Source organism: Megalobrama amblycephala, linkage group LG5 (assembly GCF_018812025.1).
Source record: "Megalobrama amblycephala isolate DHTTF-2021 linkage group LG5, ASM1881202v1, whole genome shotgun sequence".
Lineage (NCBI taxonomy): Eukaryota > Metazoa > Chordata > Actinopteri > Cypriniformes > Xenocyprididae > Megalobrama > Megalobrama amblycephala.
Window position 1 is genome coordinate 25,404,331 of NC_063048.1, and position 21,725 is coordinate 25,426,055.

The 21,725-nt window shown below is 38.5% G+C and overlaps 1 protein-coding gene across 1 annotated transcript in view; it reads right to left on the bottom strand.

The window, feature by feature from the left end:
* Positions 1–21,725, bottom strand: part of ush2a (Usher syndrome 2A (autosomal recessive, mild)) — a 250,931-nt gene that overhangs the window by 202,757 nt on the left and 26,449 nt on the right. The window contains 7 exon segments of the mRNA XM_048191491.1: positions 3,656–4,303; positions 7,192–7,387; positions 9,475–9,605; positions 10,731–10,926; positions 15,230–15,323; positions 17,524–17,745; positions 20,545–20,729. Coding sequence (XP_048047448.1) covers positions 3,656–4,303; positions 7,192–7,387; positions 9,475–9,605; positions 10,731–10,926; positions 15,230–15,323; positions 17,524–17,745; positions 20,545–20,729 — 1,672 coding nt within the window.

Below are 21,725 nucleotides of genomic sequence, written 5' to 3' on the forward strand. Positions count from 1 at the left end.
TTACAATAAAATGAAAATGTATTATAATTTACATTTATTTTAAATACAGATAATTGAACTTAAAGGGATAGTTTACCCAAAAATGAAAATTCTGCCATCATTTAATCACCCTCAAGTAGTTCCAAACCTCTATAAATTTCTTTGTTCTGCTGAACACAAAGTAAGATATTTGGAAGAATGTTTTGTAACCAAGCAGATCTCGCCCCCATTTACTACCATAGTATTTATTTTACCTACTATGGTAGTAAATGGGGGGCGATATCTGTTTGGTTACTGACATTCTTCTCTTGTTTACAGCAGAACAAATAAATTAATACAGGTTTGGAACTACTTGAGGGTGAGTAAATGATGAAAGAATTTTCATTTTTGGGTGAACTATCCCTTTAAGAGTTCTTATTTTTGACCCACTTAAGTAGGACTTAAGTACATTCTTTATATGTAATTTCAGTGAAAAAGTGAGTTGGTTCCAATGTTGTTTTGAACACCAGTGACTTTCATTGCATGGACAAGTTAACAGTTGAAACATACAAAATACTTCTATGTTCCACAGAAGAAAGAAAGTCATACAGTTTTGGAATGACATGAGGAGAGTAAATGATGACAGATTTTTTTAGGTGACCTATCCCTTTAAGGGGATAAGTAGAGTACATCATTATCACTTTTGTTATGAAAAAAAAAAAAAAAAAAAAAAAAAAAAAACTGCTTCTCATACATTCTTACTAAAATCTCCTTTTGGGTTTCACAGGAGAGAGAAAATCAAGTAGGTATTCATTTTTGGGTGAAATATTCCTTTAAGAGTGCTTGTCCACTTTTCTGTCTATATCTTCTTAAGAATAAAGTACAAGTTGAATCTCAAGGGCTCCGTCAGGCTCCTGCGCGCATCAATCAGACAGGGGGCGCTGAGTTTGAGATGTTTCAATCACAGGCTGCTTCCCCTCCGGTGAAATACGACAGAGGGGCTTCGTGAGGGGGAGCCTGGGGAGGGCCTGCAGAAACACAGTCATCAGTCCCCCCACCCTCCAACAAATGGATCTCCCCCCGCTCCCTGTGCTTTCAATTTACTCCTGCCAGCCCCACTCTCCGTACACATGCTTTATGTGCCGGCATGGGCGGCCGAGGCTTTGGTGAGCAGCAGGTACGCCAGCATTATTTCATCATTTGTGGGGAGGCAAGAGCTAGGGGAGGGTTGGCCGTACATCCTTGTCTGGTTAACATGCGAGCTTGGTGCCCTCATATCATATGCATAGGCCCATTGGTGGATGTTGGCGAGCATGGTTTCCCTTCTGTATAAAATAGCATAGCTAAGATGGCTTAAGCTTACATCTTAAATAACAAGACAAAGCTATATTGCTAGATATCAGTAAAAAACTATGTTTTGGGCATTTTCATGTTGGATTGACTGGTTACCCGCGAATGGCTAATGTGCTTGTATTGAATGTGCACTTCAAATTTTAGGTTTATTTAAAAACAAAAATGTACTTGCATATTATTAATAATGAAATAAAAAGGTACTTAAAGGAAGAACACTTCCATAACTTAAAGGGTTAGCTCACCCAAAAATGTCGTTCCACACCTGTAAGACCTTTGTTCATCTTCAGAACACAAATTAATATATTTTTTATTAAATCCGAGAGGTATATGACTCGTCCATAGACAGCAATATAACCACCACTCTCAAAGTCCAGAAAGGTACTAAAGACATCGTTAAAATAGTCCACGTGACTGTAGTGGTTCAACCTTAATTTTATGAAGCTATGAAAATACATTTTGTGTGCAAAAATAAAAAAATAATGACTTTATCTGACAATATCTTCTCTTCTGTGTCATTTTTGTATGCTTTTTACGTTCAGCGCTTCCAGGTTCTACGGCAGAACGCCGACTTGTTATCGGCCAAAGTTGTTAACGTGTGTGTGATGCTGACGCAGGAGCCGGCCAATACTGAGTCGGCGTTCTGACGTAGAACCTGGAAGTGCTAATTTGTGTTCTGAAGATGAACAAAAGTCTTACGGGTGTGAACTAACCCTTTAAGTACACATTTAAAAAGTGCACTTTGTAACAATGTACAATTAAACATTTTACTTTAAAATGCATTTTAAATTATTATGTTTTAATAATCTTTTGTTGTGCTTTAAAGAAGTACACTTATTTTGACATGTTGACTTGCATCCGAAAGCAAATGTAAAATACTTGATTATTATTTTAACTGTAGTGTGTTATTCAATATTGCATAAAGTTAATATTTTTTACATTTTACTAAACTACAATTACAGTACATATTGAGAACACTGTACTTAAGTCCTTCTTAAGTGGGTAAAAATGTACTCTTAAGTTCAACTAATTGCATTTAATATAAATGTGAACTATAATACATTGTCATTTAACTGTAAATAACATGCAATTAAATGTCTGAAAACATTAAATTCAGTTTGCACTTAAGTATATTCTTTTCAAATATATCATTCCTGAAAGAAGTACTCTTTTTAAAAGTATGCTGAAGCATACTTCTTTTTCATTAGGGAACACTACTTAAAACCCTAGTCACCTCCAGCAATGAGCAATTTAATCGTCTTGAGCCAGCAACAAACCTTTCTCTTGTAAAACCTTCTTGGAATTAAAAATTCCCATAAAATTTCTTGATGAGGAAAATTGCTTGATGAGGACTATTTCTGTTGAAATAAAGGAAGTGTAAGTGGAAGATACGCATATAGTGCTGCAGGAGTCCTAAAACCCAAAAATAAGTTTGCATTTTTGCCCTCTCAGTTTCATTATCCTGAAGTCAATGGGTGTTTTGACTGGGTTTTTGGTTAAATGCCTAAATTAAGGTCAATGGTTAACACAAGCTCAAATTCTGCAACTTTTGGGTTGGCCTACAAAAATCTCTAATTTGTTCTAAACTGGTCTACGTTGTTTAAATGCAGGGTTTAAGGATTTAATTTTTTAATGGATAATACAGCATTAGGATATTAACTATCCAAATTACAAATTGGGACACATCTCAACAGTTCTCGAAAGGAAGAGTAACTTCCTCGGAAGACTGTGCTTGGCATAAAAAAGTGCAAGTTGGTTTTACAGTAAACAGTGAAACAGTGTGGGTTAATCTTCATTACGAAGACAAAGGGACCAGCTGGTACAGTTGGTCCTGCCACACTGACACTTGGACCCCTGGCAGTGCACTTCTAGCACTTACTATGCTGCAAAGAATAAGGGAAGTGCAAACATTTCCACCCCCTGAAGTGCACTTGAGTCATGAGGCCAGCGCTGGCCCAACAGCCACTGAGGGGGTTGATTGAGGGTATGGAGGAATGGCCTGTAGCTATGCTAGTTAAACGCCATCGGCCAAAGTGACTGCCAAACACACTCAATTCCCAGGCACAATCTAGGGAATAAGGAATAACAAAACAATGCAACAGCTTGTGGAGCCAAGAACAAAATATGAGGGAGTCATTAGTTAAGGAAAGGAAGAGAGTGCTTTGTAATTCAAAAGATGTTTACGCAGACACTTCAAATGCGATGCGCAACGGCTTGGAATCACAGTAAACAACAAAAGCTATGACTTCACTGGCATCGCCAACACAGTATAATGAGCTTGCAAAACCTGATACACTTTGTAAATACACACATTGCAAGATATTCAAATTAGTCTGAAAGCACCAACCTGGTTTACAGGTTCCACAGTCTCGGCCGTAGCGCGTGGGCAGGCACACGCATTGACCGGTAGCAGGGTCGCACACGGTCGCAGGCACGGTGCCCATGTGATCACATTGACATGGTTGACATCCATGTGTGGCGTTGGCAGAACTCAGGTTGTAGGTGTGAACGGAGCATCGATTACACCGCAGCCCCTCTACGTTGTGTTTACATGTGCATTGGCCTGTGGTCTTGTCGCACACATCTAATCCATTCACCGTGCCTCTGAGCTCGCACTGGCAAGGCAGACAGCCCAAAGAATTGCTGCGGTCGAGACTGTGGTATCCGTCCCGGCACACGTCACACCTTCGGCCCTCGGTGTGAGGTTTGCACTTACACTGTCCGGATACCGCATCACAGGAGGTACCGAAAACAGATCCGTTCAGACTGCAGTCGCAGGGAAGGCAGACTCCACTGTCATTCAGACCGTAGAAGTGAGGAATGCAGGTGTCACAGAGGAGGCCTTGCACACCATCTTTACACTCGCACTGGCCGGTGAAGGGATTACAGAACTGGTGCAGAGACCCCCGTGGGTCGCAGCCGCAGGGAACGCAGCCGTCGGGATCTGTGCGATTGAGGAATTTGAAGCCGTAGTTACATCGGTCACATGTTAGACCTAAGTGTAAAGAGGAGACAGCAATCAGTGCTATTCCCAACTAGGACCCCAGGGGGAACTTAAGCAGGTTTCAAGTTTTGCCTTGCTAAATTTTACAAGGCAAAACTTTTGTAAGTGTAAAATAATGCGTATTTGCCGTGCTGTCTGAGGAGAGGGCTCTGAGCATGGTACTGGGCCCGAACCCAGAGTACTCCCCCCGTATCTTTGGTTAGGATAGTAACTAGGTGAGTGTGAGGAGACGGGGTGGTGGAGGGATGCAGAAAAAACTGTTGAGGAACATTGGTGAGTCATCTACCTATTTATAGGCCTCCTTTTATGCTGATTGGGTAGATCATTTGAACGTTGCTCCTCCCGAACTTTGTTAATAAAACATCATTAAATTTAAAGAACTAAAACTGTGACTTTAAAATGTGTAAATCTTTAGATTTTATAAAGTCAAATAACGACTCAACAGACTATGTCTGCTGGCCTTTTCAAGGGGAAAAATATTATAATAATTAAATTTCAGAATAAAATGGTTTTGTATTTCCCCAGTTTATTCTTGAGGTATTTTTTAAATCTTTCTTTTTAAAGTGTAATTGCAAATTCCAAATAAAACTATTTACACAAAATATTGTGACTTTATATTTCAGTTTTACTTTTATTTTATTTTATTTTATTTTATTTTATTTTATTTTATTTTATTTTATTTTATTTTATTTTATTTTATTTTATTTTATTTTATTTTATTTTATTTTATTTTATTTTATTTTATTACTCTGAGGTGGAAACAGGCTTCCATTACTTTCATTACATTATATTACAATTTAATAACAATTACAAAAATGTGAAAAAAAAAATTAACAAAAATGTGAAAGTCAATTTATGTGAATAACACTATTAACAGAAAATATGTGCATTTGTGCTTTCATTTGCAGATTGCAGCATTTCATTTATCTTGCATTCAAAAAATGTTATTCACCTTACCATCCACAAACCACCAACCTTAACATCTGAAATGATTTGGTTTTGGCCTTTACATCACAACCCACATCTCATAACACACTGTAGTGTATAGTAAACAAATAAATAAACCAGTGAAATATTACACAAGGAATAAAAAATGAAATTGGTAATGTCATCATTAAGTGAGCCCCTTTCCCAATGATGAATTACTCACCTCGGGCATAACACTTAATTTCTCTAAAAGGAAAATAAATAAATTAAAAGACCCAAGAAAGGCAGTGGAAGGGAAAAAAAGTAAAAATAACTACGAGGCTAAAAAAGAATTACAGCTCATTTGGAGACCCTAAAAAGTGGTCTACGTGGAATCAAATCATATCAAGTTTTTTAAAATGTGTGCGGTGCTTATTTGAATACGCCATACATATTCCTGACAGGTAATCTATTCCTAATGTTGCTGAGCAGCGCCTACAGGGCAAACCGTTTACAGCCATAAGTACTGAGAACTCCACACTTCTCCACTGCTGTGTATTTCGCTACAGAGCTCCACTTTAATGAATTTAGATATTAATATATTGCTCCCTACCCACAGTTAAACCTCATTACAACATTATGTTAAATGCACAATGTGACACAGATGAATACCCCAATAATATCACGCCAAAGGTGCCGCAATTTGTCATTGTGCTCATGGCTTGTAGATGTTGGAAAAAACGCTACGGTAACTGTGTGGCGTCCAACTGTGAATATAAAAAGAAATTAATGACTAACTTTTAGAACAAAGTGCAGGCAAAAATATGTAAGTGTAAATCTTTAAGCTTAAGATATTATTTTTGATTAAACTGAAGTGCATTTGGTTAACCGGTGTGATATGTGCATTTGACTGCCCGTTGGTGCACCCATGGAGTGGGACGTGCACCAGCACAGCCCACATTTTATCAGTAATGCTTTTCTGCATAATATTCTCATACATCAACATTTCAAAGCACATTGTGTACGCAGAGTACTTTGGACGCTTGATAAATTTTGTCCTTATGAAGCTGCGGCTGGCCTCAAACGCGCTGGAGGTAATAAATTGCCTTAATCAAATCTAATTTCTGAAAAATACCTGTGGGAACTACAAACAAAGAAGCAGGTCTTGTAAGAAGCGTGAAAAATAAGGAAGACAGGGGCAGTTTATTATAATCAACTTGGCATTGAATTACAAAATTAAAATGAGGTGGCCCTTGATATCCAGGCTTAGCAATACACATGATCTTCTAAGTAACATTCTTTTGCATTTCATAAGAAAACGGTTCAAAGGTACAAAGAAGAAGAAAAAATGGAACAGATTTATCGCAAAGGACCTGGAATGGCTGGAAAAGCTGGAAGAAAAATCCTTTTGGCTGCTGCTCATAATAAATTTTCGTGAAAAAACAGGGCTTTGCCAAAAAAAAAAAAAAAAGCTTGATGGTAAACAATTTCATCATTCATTTACATATGCAGCACAGTAAAGTGAACACCGTATGTTTCATATGTTAATAAAAATAATTTCTATTATATATATATATATATATATATATATATATATATATATATATATATAGAATACCGTGATTATGATTAATATCATTACTATTGTTGCTGTTTTATGATGTCAAATTAATTAAAAGGCATAGAATTTGTCATACCACTGGACCCTAAAATTTCCCTTTCCCTTCTCATGTAAATTTCACGATAAATCTTAATTTTGATAAAAATGAAGATCATGGCTTTTAGGTCAACCATCTATTTATTATATGTATTTAATTTTTGCTCTGTACATTTTATCAAGTTTGTGGGAATTAACAGAGAGAGACAGAGAGGAAGGTTGAGAGACAGAAAAAAGAAGTTGGAGAGAAAGGGAGAGAAGGATGGGAGAAGAAAGCAAAAGAGCGATGGAGGGCGCAATGCTGCTTGATACGTACCGATTACGTTTGCCTTGCACTGGCATTGACCTGAGTCCTGGTGACAGGTAATATCTGGCTGCACGGTCCCGGCGGTATTGCAGTTACAGGCGCGGCAGCCGTCAGCCAGCGCCGACTGCAGCTTGTAGAATCCGTGTTGGCACTGATTGCACTGTCTGCCAGACACATGTCGCTTGCACTTACACTGCCCCCCGATCTGCAGAGGAAGGAGAATGTCACGTGACCATGCTCCAATTAGTCAAGTTGAGCAGGGCAGTGTGAGTGTGTGTGAGTCATGGATGGGCAGCTCTGCTCTGTCTCTACCCCCCACCCCGCCCATCCCTATTGGGCTACTGGATGCTTTTTATCTCCATTACAGAGAACGGAGTGGTTTAGAATGGGGGAGAAGAGGTCACAACACCTGAGCTCACTAGCTGCCATTGTGCAGAGGGTTGTGTAGCTTAACAAAACAGATCCCAATTCTTTGGGATTGACTGAAAGTACCAGCTGTTGTTTGAATGAATAAGGGGAAACATTTGATACTTTTGACATGAACAGCTATACCGTCACACTAGCAATAAAGTTTTATATGTCAGAACTCTGATACGTAGTGCTGATATGAAAGTCAATAACAAACCAATGCTTTGGAAAGATGACAAGTTGACTTTTGGAAAAGTCCTTCAAGGGTTAGTTTACCCAAAAATACTAAAAACATATTTAAAACAGTTCATGTGAGTACAGTGGTTCAACCTTAATATTATAAAGCGACAAGGATACTTTTTTGTGCACCACAAAACAAAATAACGACTTTTCAACAACATCTAGTGATGGCCGATTTCAAAACACTGCTTCAAAGCTTTATGAATCTTTTGTTTCGTATAAGTGGTTCCGAGAGAGAAAGTTTTGCCAGTTTGATACACGTTCCAAACCACTGATTCGAAACAAAAGCTTCGTAAAGCTTCCTGAAGCAATGTTTTGAAATCAGCCATTACTAGATATTTTTGAAAAGTCATTATTTAGTTTTTTTGGGCACACAAAAAGTATTCTCATTGCTTTATAATACTAAGGTTGTAACCACTGTAGTCACATGAACTGTTTTAAATATGTTTTTAGTACCTTTTTGGACATCTGAAAGTGTTAATTATATTGCTGGCAACAGAGGCCTCACTGAGCCATTTCATCAAAAATATCTTAATTTATGTTCCGAAGATGAACGATGATTCAGTTTGAATTGCTATACTACTAAAATTATTTTAAACTACATTTTGCTAATGCTTATGATATAATTTGATATAAAACATATTATAAGATAAAAAAATATCATCATATTATCAATAGTTATTATTATTATTATTATCATCATCATCTTTATGCATACTCTTTTATGACCTCATTGATTTAAACACTACTGGTATACAGGTATATATTTTATCTGTTGATATAATATGTACCAGAATAAACTACATTTATTTAGCTTTTCTTGTTGGAAAAGGAAAATTGTGCATAATAAAAATACTCTCAAATCCTGAATAATTTATCAATAATGCTAACAGGATAAAACATAAGACACAAGCTACATAAATTTCTACTATGTGCCACAATCCCTACCCAGCACCTAACAGAAACAGCTCAACTAACAGTGTAAAGTCATTAGCATATGTGAGGAAATAATCATTCTGATAATTTAAATAAGGTAACAATCTAACATGGGGCTGACCCAGCCATTGATTCTGAATTTGTCATCCAGTATATCTATTGACATGGATCTGTTCCTCCAAAATGCCTTTCATGATGCTAAGATAAAGGAAAAGGTGGGGAGAATTCTCCTGAGAGAGGCTCTCATGACGACACTTTTACATACTCCCTACTGATCAAAACACTGATAAATGCTGTTGTGAATACTAAAGTCCTCAGCCAATACATCAATGCAACCCTCTCGAGAGGGATTGGCCAATATCGTTATCTGAATCTACAATTTTCAAGTCTGTCACAAAGACGGGGATCAAAGCCTCGGATGTCTTCCTTTGCATTTGCACAGAGATTGCCTTGCTGGTACCGTTGCACCTCAAAATTTCTGAATGTTATTTAACGTCATAAATATCAGATCAATAAGTAGGATCATATGGAATCAGAGTCAAAAATCTGTAGAAAGTACTCTCATTTGTTGTGGAAATTATTACTAAGTTAATCAAAATAATTAATAAAGAATATAAATATGAAAAAAGCGAGGAATAAACTTGGTAAATGATGGGGGTTCAAAATTCTGTATGAATAATGTGTTTGTGTGTGCATGTCTACACTTACTGGCTCACATTCTAAACTGCCATTGACGGTCCCGGCGCTGTGGCACTCACATGGTTTGCACACGTCCTTGGTCCACAGGAGTGCACCCACCTCCCTGTAGAAAAGACTCCGACACCGCTCACAGTTCCTGCCTTTAAACCCAAAAAGAGAGAGTGTGTATGTGTGCTTGTAGAAGGAAATGGGTGGGGGGAGGGGAAATTGATGTCAACCTATTAAAATTCAATCATATCATAGGACTATGATTTCAAATTAAAAAACTGCAGTCTTGGGAGAGGTCCGGAGAGAGTGTGTAATTTTCTAAGGTGTCCATTTTAATGTCCTCTTTCATCCCTACCTGCCACTGCGCCTGATGCCCAGCATATGAAACAATGAACCTGTTAGCATGGCCTGATTTACTTCATTAAATGTCCATCTGTTTTCGCTCTGATGCATTATTTCGATTTTTTCTGCTCTGCTTTTTGATGCTTTCATCACATCACTGCTATTTCTCCAGCTGTTATAAAGAAAAAAATCTAGTTTTCATACCATATTGGAACAATACAAAATTATTTTATAAAACAAATGAAAGAGGTAGGTCTTAGAGGTTGACCGATGTGGATTTTTCAATAATCATCTAGAGAGCAGGATGACTTTAATGGTATAACTTAACTTATTTTCATGACAAATGTATTTAAACATATATTAAACAATTAAGACATTACTAACAGGTAAAGTAAATATAATGAATATGTAAGCTAATATAGTGCATATATTTAGTGAAATGCTCATTTCTCTAGTGAACTAACATGCTGTGGACACTAAATGACTTGCCTGAGGTAAATGTAATGCTACGTGAGATATTATTCTCAAGCTGTTTTATGTCTTTCTGCAAAAGAAACACTGGTTGAGAGATTACATTTAAACATATCTATGCATAGATCGTCTGTTCTTCTTCTGTGCTTTTTCTTGTTGTGGCGGTTAGCAAACAACATTGCATTACCGCGTGCCCCCTTCTGGATTGGAATGTGGATTGCCAGTGAATGACTGTATTTGTCGTCTGACTACATGAACCGAACCATGACGTCCGTACCGTGAAAGTTCGGGATGAATACATGTACCGTAATATATATATATATATATATATATATATATATATATATATATATATATATATTGAAAGCAGAAAATTCTGAAAATTTCAGGTTTCAATTACATTTCCAGATTTAAATTACATTAAATTTACAATAGTTCTCTGAAAAAAACTCATATGCTGTTACCTGTGGTGTTATGTGTACAGTTATCACACACCCCTCCACCTCCTCTGAAGTGCTCTCCAGGTTGAGGATCCAGGCTGGCATTGTAGTGGCAGGAAGAGGCGTGGCCGTAGCACTGGCATGGGCGGCAGTTGTATGCCTGTACCTGATCTCCAGCTCTGAAGGGCTTGTCATTGAAGAGAGGAGAGCAACGCTCGCACTGTTGGAGAGAGTAAGAGATCAGAGCACATCTACATATATCATCTACATATACATTTATCAGCAATATCCAGATGCGACCTCAAGGTTCAATAAGAAAGTCCCCACAGTCACAAATAACACAATATTTCCATATGTACAAGACAGAGTAAAATCAGCTCATTTATTATAAGTGACTTTCAACAACTGAACTATTTTAATAGGACACTCTCATCGAACGAACATCTCATAATCGAAAGAAAGAGACAGACAGGCAAGAGGAGAAAAATTAGTTTTTTGGGCCTTTATTGGCAAAGTATTTGATTTTTCTGAACAGTCATTACAAATTACGGAGAACACAGGAGGCATCAAATGAAATGATTAAAAATGTATTATAAAAAGCAAAGGAGTCCCCAGTGACTGCTCAAGCTGTGGCAGAGGCTCGCCATGTCAGGCTGCTGTTTGGGCAGCCGTAGTGGGCCGTGAGCCCGGAGGGAATTGCAAATTCAGCAGGCTGGATGCTAGAAGAGCCAGACACAGACCACCCGCCACTACAGCCCTCTATGCCAATCAGGGGTCTGACTACATGCTACAGGGATTTAGATTTTTATATATCACAGAATGTAGTTTCAGAGCGAGCAAAATATAGGTGCAACAGTTTTGGCATACTTAAATTAGCCTATAAAAACTCATCCCAGATATGAATATAGAACAGGAGTGAAGAGTGACTGAATATTTTGTTTTTAGTGAGGAATAAACAATTTTATAAAATAATAATCAAAAAGTTTATAATATGGTTTGGATAAATAACCTTAAAGCAAACCCCAACCTTAAACTTAACCATATAGATAATTCATATTACCCTGTACATTTTTCATGTACTTACACTGTAACAATGTCATCTTAAAATAAAGTGTAATGTATTAATAAAATGGCAAAAGTCATTTTATTCAATCAAATTAGTGTAAAAATACCTGACAGGAATGTAAATGTAAAAGTAAAAAACAAAACAAAACAAAAAACTACAGAACCATTTCCAAATAATTCATGTGGTTGACTAAAGTTGATCAATATGGACAATGCATTTACGTAGACTAATCTAAATCCAGAATTTCATCCATAAACTAAGACCACAGAACAGAGATCAGAATACACAAGTATTGTGTGTTTTGTATTCGTCTCCAGTGTGCAAGGAGTCGGGCTCCAGTGGGAAAAGGGCCTTCATCCCGTGTGAAAGGCCTCTGTGAATGCCATGGCTAATTTCACGCTCCCTCAGGAAAGGTCTGCGCGTGGCTGCACCAGTAGCGAGCCTACAGTTAACCTTTAGCCTGTTTGAAAACACAAGGTTTTAGCAATGCATTGCCAAAAATGGCATTCTCCATTTATAGTTAATCTAGTAAAGACTAAAGGGATCATACTGAAACTTTTTTTGTAGCAGCAGGTATTACAGTGGAAGGGACACTAACATTTCATTATGCTTAACTCCATCTTGAAACACTGTGAATATGTCTGATATTTAGGGTACGTTTACACGACAACGATGTACTAAAAATGGAAAAGTTTTTTCTTTGTACAGAGGTTTTCAAAACTATCCCTGTTCACATGGATCTATGAAAATGACTAAAAACGCTGTATTATGCATGCTAGAAAGTAGGTGGCAATGTCACATTGTAAAGAAAGACTACGTGCCTGAGCATACACGTTCTTTTTACAGAGCACTCACACTAAAACGCGCATGCCTATCCACCTTATTTTACAGTTTACTGCACTTTGATATTCTTCTCATTATTTCCTTATAGTGGCTAATAAATTGGAAGTCTCAAACATTCACAGAATCAAACATTCACCTTTCTTCCGCAATGAAAAATAAGGTGGATAGACTAAACACTTAATACACGTGCATGATGTCACAGTTTTCATAGATTCGCGTTTGTGCAGTTTACACAGTGATGACATCGGAATTGTTTTCAAAAACTTGCGCTTTGAAAAGTTTGCGTTTTCAGGCCACCAAATGCCGTTGTCGTGTAAATGAACGGCCAAAACGCATAATAAGTTGTCAGTTTTTCATTGGAAATGGTGTCGAGTCCATTAGTAGTCCATTCAGTAGTTGCTGAATCGCAGGTGTTTTATTTATGAGATGAGGTCATGATTACAGCCGCTTACAATCTTACAAATTAACTGCTTCTTGTTTTTCACTGGCATGTCTCTTAGGTGTTGAGGACTAGTGCATCATTGAGCCTACATTCAGTAGGAGTAAAATACGTAAGCACTGTTAAAATCAGATACTCTAAGACTTTTACTCAAGTCGTACTGAAATTGTTGACTTGTAATGGAGTCATTTTTGCCGTAAGGTAAGGTAAGGTTTTCAGGGACTCTTTACACCTCTGGTGATGCACCAGGTAACTAAATAAAAAAAACTAGAATGCACACTAAATTCTATAACTAAGTTGAAAACAGAGATGAACAACAGTATTTAACTTAATATTTTCAGTACTTACAAAAAAATATAAGTCTCACATGGCCTCAAATAATCAGTATTCGTTGTAGTGCATGAATTTTGGAAATCGTTTCATTCAGGTTTTTCACAAAAGGTTCACTTTCAGACAAATTAAATCACTAATATGAATGCTCTATATGAAAGCGTGAACAGTGTAGAAGAGCATTCGAGTATTCAGTTATTAGCGTCACCACTTTCACACTGCTACACCAAACCATGTGTTGTGTTGTTGTAGAGTACTAATTTCTCTCTATGCTGGTAATTAAGATTTGTTAATAGACATTGTCTGAATGGCTTCTGAGAGATGAATGCAGTGGAACATGGCTGAGGCATTAACAGGACACATTGAAACGTTCTCTGTGGAATGTGAATGACATGAATAACCTACGTCACATACAGTACATGTGAACTCCAACTCTACTTTCCTGAGTGACAATCATCTCAGTCAATGTGCACTGAAGATGAGAAATGAGATCCCAGCAGCACTTTCACTGGCTCTGAGTGGGATATTACGAGGAAGCAAACATTAGTAGGGCCAGCCTAGATCTGTGTCTCAGAGCTAGTAAGTAAACACAGCAGATAGCTCCGGGGCAGGCGGCGGTCCCTCCTCGAAGCCAGGTGTTTGGGTCTAGGGGCGTTTAGGGCGGTGAGACAACTCATATTTACCATATTTACACACACACACACACACACACTTTTCAGCATCTACGTGTTAGATGTGGCCCTTGTTTGTTTCAGTGAAAACAACAACAGTAGCAGCAGCAGAGAGAGTGTGCCGTGTCTGGCCTTGAATAATGCATGACATCTGGTGAATAATTTAAATCACCAAACATCAGGTTTAAAAGTTTAATCTTGGGACTTGCTCCCAATGTTCAGAATTATATGCAGCGATCTGGACAGCACAGACTCTCAATAGGAAGAACAATGAGGAGATTCCAGAGAGGAATGGACAACTTGGAGAATACTGAAAAGACTATATTGCCAAAAGCAGTTCTTCAAATACAGGACATTTAAACATAACTAAATTTTTTTAGTAGCGTGGCAGACTTGTTGCTTTCAAACAATGTGGCTTGCCCAGAAAAAAGCTTGTTTTTCCAACAAGAGGCTGTCTAGTGCAATCAAATACTATATTGCTGCTTTTAATGTCACATTGTATTGCACAAGCAGCTTTGGTGAAGCTATAAATCGAATGGTCTCCCCTAAATGGTCTTTCTCTCATATGTAGTGTCAGAAGGTCTGATTCGTTCTTGTGAATCAGTTCACCCTAATCTATCTTATTGAACAGTTTATTTGAATGGTTCATTGAAATATTTTTTTTTAAACCTTCATGGCATTTTAGGTCTCCACTACAGCTTAACTGTAGTTCAGATACTTTAAATTATGTTTAGCTTGGCAAACTACAGTTTCAAAGTAGCTTCTCAACACTGGTGAGTTCTGGCATTCCTAAAAGTGTGAGTACTGAAGCCGTGTCATCAGAGCTTTCCCTGAGATATAATTACCTTTGCTGGACTCATCATCAAGACACCCAGGGGCTGATGGGACAGGACGATTAGAGCATTGCTGGCCACAAAACCACTTCCTTCTTTCCTTCCCCTTTCTTTTTTCCCCTTCTTCTAGCTCTTTTCATTAGGAAACTGGAGATGTGCAGGAATGATCTCTGTCTCTTGTTGTCCTCTCTCTCTCTCTCTCTCTCTCTCTCTCTCTCTCTGCTTTTTTCCTGTCATTCCGTTAAGGCCTATTTTTGAGTGTGCTGTTCATTAAATAGGACTCTAGCACGTCATTAAAGGGAAGTGGTTAATTAAAAGGGGGCCTCCCCTGCGGGACTCACATTAGCTCCATGTGTGTGGCTCTCTGGGAGGCAGGCGCAGCGGTACGGACTCACACTAGTGTCACAGCTGTCTGCGTGGCCATGGCACTCACACCTAAGGGGACAAAAACACACAATTAGAACCCACATCTTTCTGGAAAATCTTCAGCTCTGTTCTTTTCATGCATCTAGTGGAACTGGTTCCCAAGGTAAAGCAGAAATCTGTGTTTTGCTTGAATACCTTAATGGGAGCAAGAATAGAGTAAGATCAAGGAAACAGGATATGATGATACAGATTATGCAGATATGATTTGTCACCATTTCAATCGCTGGGTTTGTCCATTTTCAACCCAACTTGTGTTGTTTTTAACCCAACATTTTTTAGAGTACATGATTTTTTTTTTTACATAAAGTCAGCATGAAATGGTGAGAACAACAAATGATGTGCCGCATTTCTCAATTACATAGGATATTTACATTTTACACATAAAAATAAGTCAAACAAGACATTATTTTATACAGTGGGAATTGATTGGCTGAGAAATAAGAGAACCTGATGATGTCAGCAGAAAGGGAAGTTGTTTTAGGCAGGGCAAAACAAAAAACAAAAACTTTAGACGGGATACTGGATATTCTATTTTCAAAAGATTGACATGACAATGTTTTGTAATGTAGAATCTGTCATAATAAGATCAAGAACATTAAAATGTATTAAAATGAAAATGCTAAAAAAAAAAAGTCACTGATTTCATGTTGACCAAAAGCCATGCTGTTTTATGTCAAATAATTATAATCTTTTTTTTTTTTTTTTTTTTTATTAATCCAAATTTATCATTTTTAGTTCCACTTTATTTTTTTTCAGGACACTTGAAAATATATAGCAAGTTCCAACAAATCAACAGGGTCAGCAACATCAAAGGTGCCTGACAAAATCTTTCTCTCTCTTTTTCACATTCTCTAGATCTCTCTATCAGTCTTCCATTCCTTCATTCTCTCTGTGCATGGCTAATAGGACTTTCGCATTCAACATTTATAAATGCCAGAGGAAATATCAACGATGTATCGTAATGTACAACAGCAGACCTGACAGGTCTCCATCAGACGGAACACGCACCTGCAGGTCATCGCTTTAATTATTCATTCTCAAGGGCCCTTATTCAACATTATCATCCACCCATCTTTACACTGCTCCCTCTAAAAGCAGCACCCTTCACCTCCGTTACTCAAACAAACAACCTAACAAGCAAACAAAAGAGTAGGAGAGCGGAAAAGAAAGAGGGCTGTCATTATTGCTGGAGGTTATTACGGTATGAGCGTAAAGCAAACGCTAATGCTCCCAGACACAGCTTGACACCCTGTCAGAATACCTCAAAGGCTGAATTTACGCACATTTTAGTCCCCAAACACACATACATCCTCTTCTTAGCCTCTCACGGGTTTGAACTGTCAGTCTCCCTAAGGGGGTGAATCCACTACTGTTTACTCTCTGCCTTTGTTTCTCTGGCGAAGCTGTTGCGATGCCTCAGAGAGCAAAAGAAGAGAACCGTACAGGAAGAAAAAAAAAGAGAGAAAAGGCGGGGAGGACGGGGGACACCTCTGAATGTCAGAGGATGATGAGATTTCACAGTCTCTAAATCTCGATTTCGTCTGTGCCAGTTTAACTAGCTCTTAATTAAAGCTGCCTTCTCTAGCTCACTCAGACATACTCGCACAGCGAGAGCGAGCCAAGTTACAGCTGCCTGCATAATGACATAATTACCATAGTCGTAAGAACAGTGGCTGTTTAATGTCTGAAGGTATACATGGATATAACACCATGTCTCTGCTTCTGAAGAGACAAAAGAACAGATTCGACATCCTTGAGAGACGCAGAAGAACGTTTTATACTGATTAGCTGCCTCCCTATAGCCTCCAAGAAGAAGTTCTGAAGTTTTCCTGCCAGTGATTTCCAAATGTGGCATCCCCACTGTAATTACAAGACCATTAACTGGAAGACAAAATCTGTGTTAAACATGGCATTACTCTCTGCGGCTAATAACAGACATGTCATAGATCCCCCACTTGTGTCAAACTAGCAAACATCATTTGTCTGCCATCTCCAGTTGGTCTTGAACCTAAAAAGTCTGAATTATCCTGCCATATCCGCCTACTGATTTTCTCATCAAACACGGAAAGCCAATCAAATTAAAACAAGGTCCACAAATGTATGTCAAAGTTTGTTACTGGAAGCGTTAATTATGGGGGCGAAAAGGGGAGATTGTGTGGGTGATGCTTGATTGGGGTTGACAAGTGTCGGAGTGCTGCCGGTCTCGAACCTGCCGCTGATGGTGATCTCGTCCACGGCGTAGTAGCGATGGCGGAAAGGAACCGTGGCATCTTGGGTGTGGTACTGGCCGTGGAGGTGGATTCTCACATGTGTGGCTCTCACAAACTCCTGTAGGGCTGCACTGTTGTAGAAGTCGTTGTAGCCCGGTCGCAGGTTCGGCTCGGGTGTTAGCATGCTGAAGGTGATATTTCCGCGGGAGTAAGGTATGTCACTGGCACAAAAGACAGAAACAAATGTTGTTAAAAGAGTATGCAGGATCCCTTTCAATCAAAGAGTCAGGACCCCCAATGAGACTACAAAATAGCTTAAAATGATGTGTGTGTGTGGGGGGGGGGGGGGGGGTGATATAGAATCCCATAATCAAAAAAAAAAAAAAGGCTGGAAATGGCATGTAAATTCAATGGTCATAGAAAATATGAACCCTGAAAACATTTAGTTTTGGAGACAAAAGGGTTGAGAACCATTGCTTCCAAGAAATTTACTGGCTGAATGTGAAACCTGTATATTTTCTTTCTTCTGTGGAACACAAAAGAAAAAATGTTAAAGACTGAACTGACCATTGACTCTATAAAATGCAAGTACATTTTCAGGCTCCCAATCTCAATCTCCAAAACGACAAAAAAAAAAAGGCCATAAATGTTGACTTGCACCCTGTTGTGAAGTCATACAATAGCTTTGCGTGTGAAAGAGACCCAAATTTAGTTTGTTATTCACTTGTAATCTTCAAAAGATAAGTAAAATAGTCCACAAATAAATCACACTGTCACGTTCCCAGCCATTTCCGGACTCCAATTCCCAGAATCCTCCCTGACAATCACCCACACTCACTCATCCAATCAGTAATCACTCACACCCAGCTGCAGCACATTACCCGGACTATATAAGCCAGTCACACACACTCACACATGGCAAAGTCTTGATTTGAGCGTTTTCTTGTGGACTGTTTATTCCCTGATCTTTGTCTGTGTTCTGGACTGTGTTTGCCTGCCGAATTCCCTGATCATTTTTGGTGCTTTTAAATGACAGACCAGATTCACTTTCGTTATATGGAAAAGAGTGGCCAACACAATTCTTCAACATTTCTCCTTGGAAGAAAGTAAGCCTTGCAGGCATGTTTTGAAATGATACAAGGATGAGTAAATGATTTCTGGGTGAACTAAACCCTTTAAAGTGTTACAAACAGAAAATGTACCCTATATTATCCTACTGACTAATAAAAGAAAGAAGAAAAAAAGATATTTCTGCGTCTTAGCTTTGAGCGTGTGAGTGATTGAAAGAGACTGAGAACTTCAAGTTTTGACATAGCAGGGTAACATGTTGTCAGGTTGAAAATGAAACATGTCACAAGCTACTGAAATGAACAAACATCAAAGAAATTGGAAAAGCAAAGGTCTTTCCTTTGCATCTCAGAACTACTGAGAGAAAATTTCACTAATACAGATTTAAAATATATTTTTGTGGTACAGGGTTTGAAAGGGTGATTTCTCAAAGGACAGGAATAAATGGGGTGAATGAGAGAGTTCTCGAAGTCTTTTTCAGGGGCAGGACAGGTATAGCCCCTGCTGCATTATTCACTCTCAAGAAAGATCCACAGAGCGCTTCTGCACGTTTCAGCCCTAATACTGGTAGACTTATCCAGGACAAACCTGTTGGAAGAAAGTCTTTTGTTGCAATCTCTCTCTCTTTTTCCATCTACCTTTGCTCTCTGTCTCTCTCTCCCAGCATATTTTGATGTGACATGTCTGAAGAGTGCAGACCCTCATGTCATTGGCTCCAAGCTTTTGTTTGTAAACTAAAATATTCAGACAAGTAAAGTGGTGAAACATCTGGCCATGTGTTTCTCCAAGCAGAACCAAACTTAGCAGGATGCATAGCCTACATTTGAAATATATTCATCGTGACCAAACTTAAAATGTAGTATGATGTTATGTAGATCAGTGGTTTTCAACCTTTTTTACTCTAAGGTTGTGTGTCCACCAAAGTTTTTTTTTTTTCCAGTGGCTAGCATACTTTTCCAATTGTTTTCAATGGGAGTTGAAAGAATGTTCAACTGATAAAACACTGCGCTCATCACTGTCACTTTTTAGCAAGTCGTTTCAGCTGGCTACAAACGCTTTGGTGGACACGCGGCCTAAGGCCCTCTGTTGTCCTTGCCCATTTAGTTGTTTTCAAACTTTTTTAAATCAACAGAAACTGGGAGTATTGATTTATTAGAGTAATTAACCATGATTCATAAAGTGATTCTAGGAGAATAAAAACAACAGTTACTGAGTGATTCTTGCTGTCTCCAATACATCTTTATACAAGCTAAATATTACATAAAATGTCCTATGATTTGGAATGCTAAACTTACAAAACAGTTTTAGGCTAAGCTGATGACTAAAATATGCTACATAACATAATTCTTATAGGAAATTTACATAATTGTCTAAAAACAAGGTTTAACACTAATGTCAAATGGATTCATGTAATTCTTTGAGAAGTAGCTACTTAATTGCATCATTTAAATATGACTTTCACTAATCATTTAGTGAGGGTCAATTATGCACGTTTCTGTATATGTACCATCAAAAAGATACATGAACTGTAGTTTATCATCATAAATAGTTACGATAACCCTCTCATCCCAAGCCCATTAAAATAACTGTCCTCATTTTCTCTGTTGTATGCATGTGAAACCAGGTGCTTGTGTGGTCCATAACAGCTAAGTATCTTTGCTGTCTTGATTGCAGCCAAGGACAGCAGAGATCAGATCTGTGCAGCCTGGACTGCAGCCAAGAGCAGCATTTTCCTCCCTATTCTCCTCCTAAGATCCTCCAAAAGCTCCCTGACTCCCACTAAACGACAATCCACTGCTTTTATCAAAGTGGGAACTTGTCTCAACCCACTTTGATACAGCTTACTTGGTAGGAATCATTTGTTCAAGGACTGTTATCAGATTTAGAAGTGCCTGTGGATGGACGTATAGAGCGCATGGGTGTCTGAGTGTGTATGTGTGTGTATACAGTACCTGGGCAACTGTAGACAATTTACAGAATCAGGACGATCCAAAGGCCCGTTATCCTCCATCCCAAAGTAGCTGCAGTTCTTGGCCAGGAACTGCCAGTCCTTCCATTCTGAGTTCCTGATAGTTTTCCTTTGAATGCGGACCGCTTCGGGCTGAGCGTTGAGGAACTGGAGTATCACGTAGAAAACCTGTAAAGGAAGCATGCAAAATTGACAGAGGGTGAAATATGCATGAAATACTAAACAGCAATGGATTATCTATTATCTGCACAGCAACAGTCAATGCTCCGCTGCCTCCTAAAGCATGCCGGCGCTTTGAAGAACAGCTTGAAGCACCGCTTTACTCTTCCCTCTCTCCCTCTGTGGCTTCATTTTGAGGAGTTTGTCGAGAAACTGGTTGCAGCTTTGACTAAGTGGACACTTCAAAGTCTGTGTGGTGGTGTGTTTTATCTGGTATTGAGAGGAGAGACTGAGGCAGAGCTGCATAAATCCTCTACTTCTTTACAGCTGGACTCTCTGCTCGGCTTGGCTTAGCCACATGGATGACTGAGCGACTCACTCAGACACACACAAAGGACTTTAGGTCGGCTTTAGTGTATTCAAATGGAAAAGACGCTACCCAGTGTCTGGATTTGAGAAAGCAGACACACAAATGGACAACGGCGGGTTGAAGCTTACTTTATACCAGTGGTTATCAACCAAGGGCCCACTAGAAAGCCTCTGCAACCTTCCAGAGGCACCCTATTAAGTCTTAAAATTATTTAAATTTAGTTATATTAATTACAATATTAAAAACACAAGTGTGCTAAAAGTGTGCTAAAATGCTAAAAATAAAGATGTGCAACATAAAACTGACATATTTTTGAGTTTATTTATTTTTATACAACAGTTCTTTCTGGTTCTCGAATCTGATTGGCTGAGAGCCATGCGATATTCTAGTGATAACAGCACTCCTACCTTTTCACCATTTTTATCACTCCACTCCACTGTACTTTTTTGCTTGCTGTACCACAAACTATAGTTTTAAGAGTTTAGGTGAGAATGTAGTTGTTTAGACCTGAAATATGTGACTCATATTTAATCATAGTGCCTATTTTTGTTGTTTAGACGTTTTTCGGAGATGCGAGCTCCAGGCCGTCAGTGGCCGTTCAGTGCTCGTGTACCCGCCGAGAACAGCTTCATCTT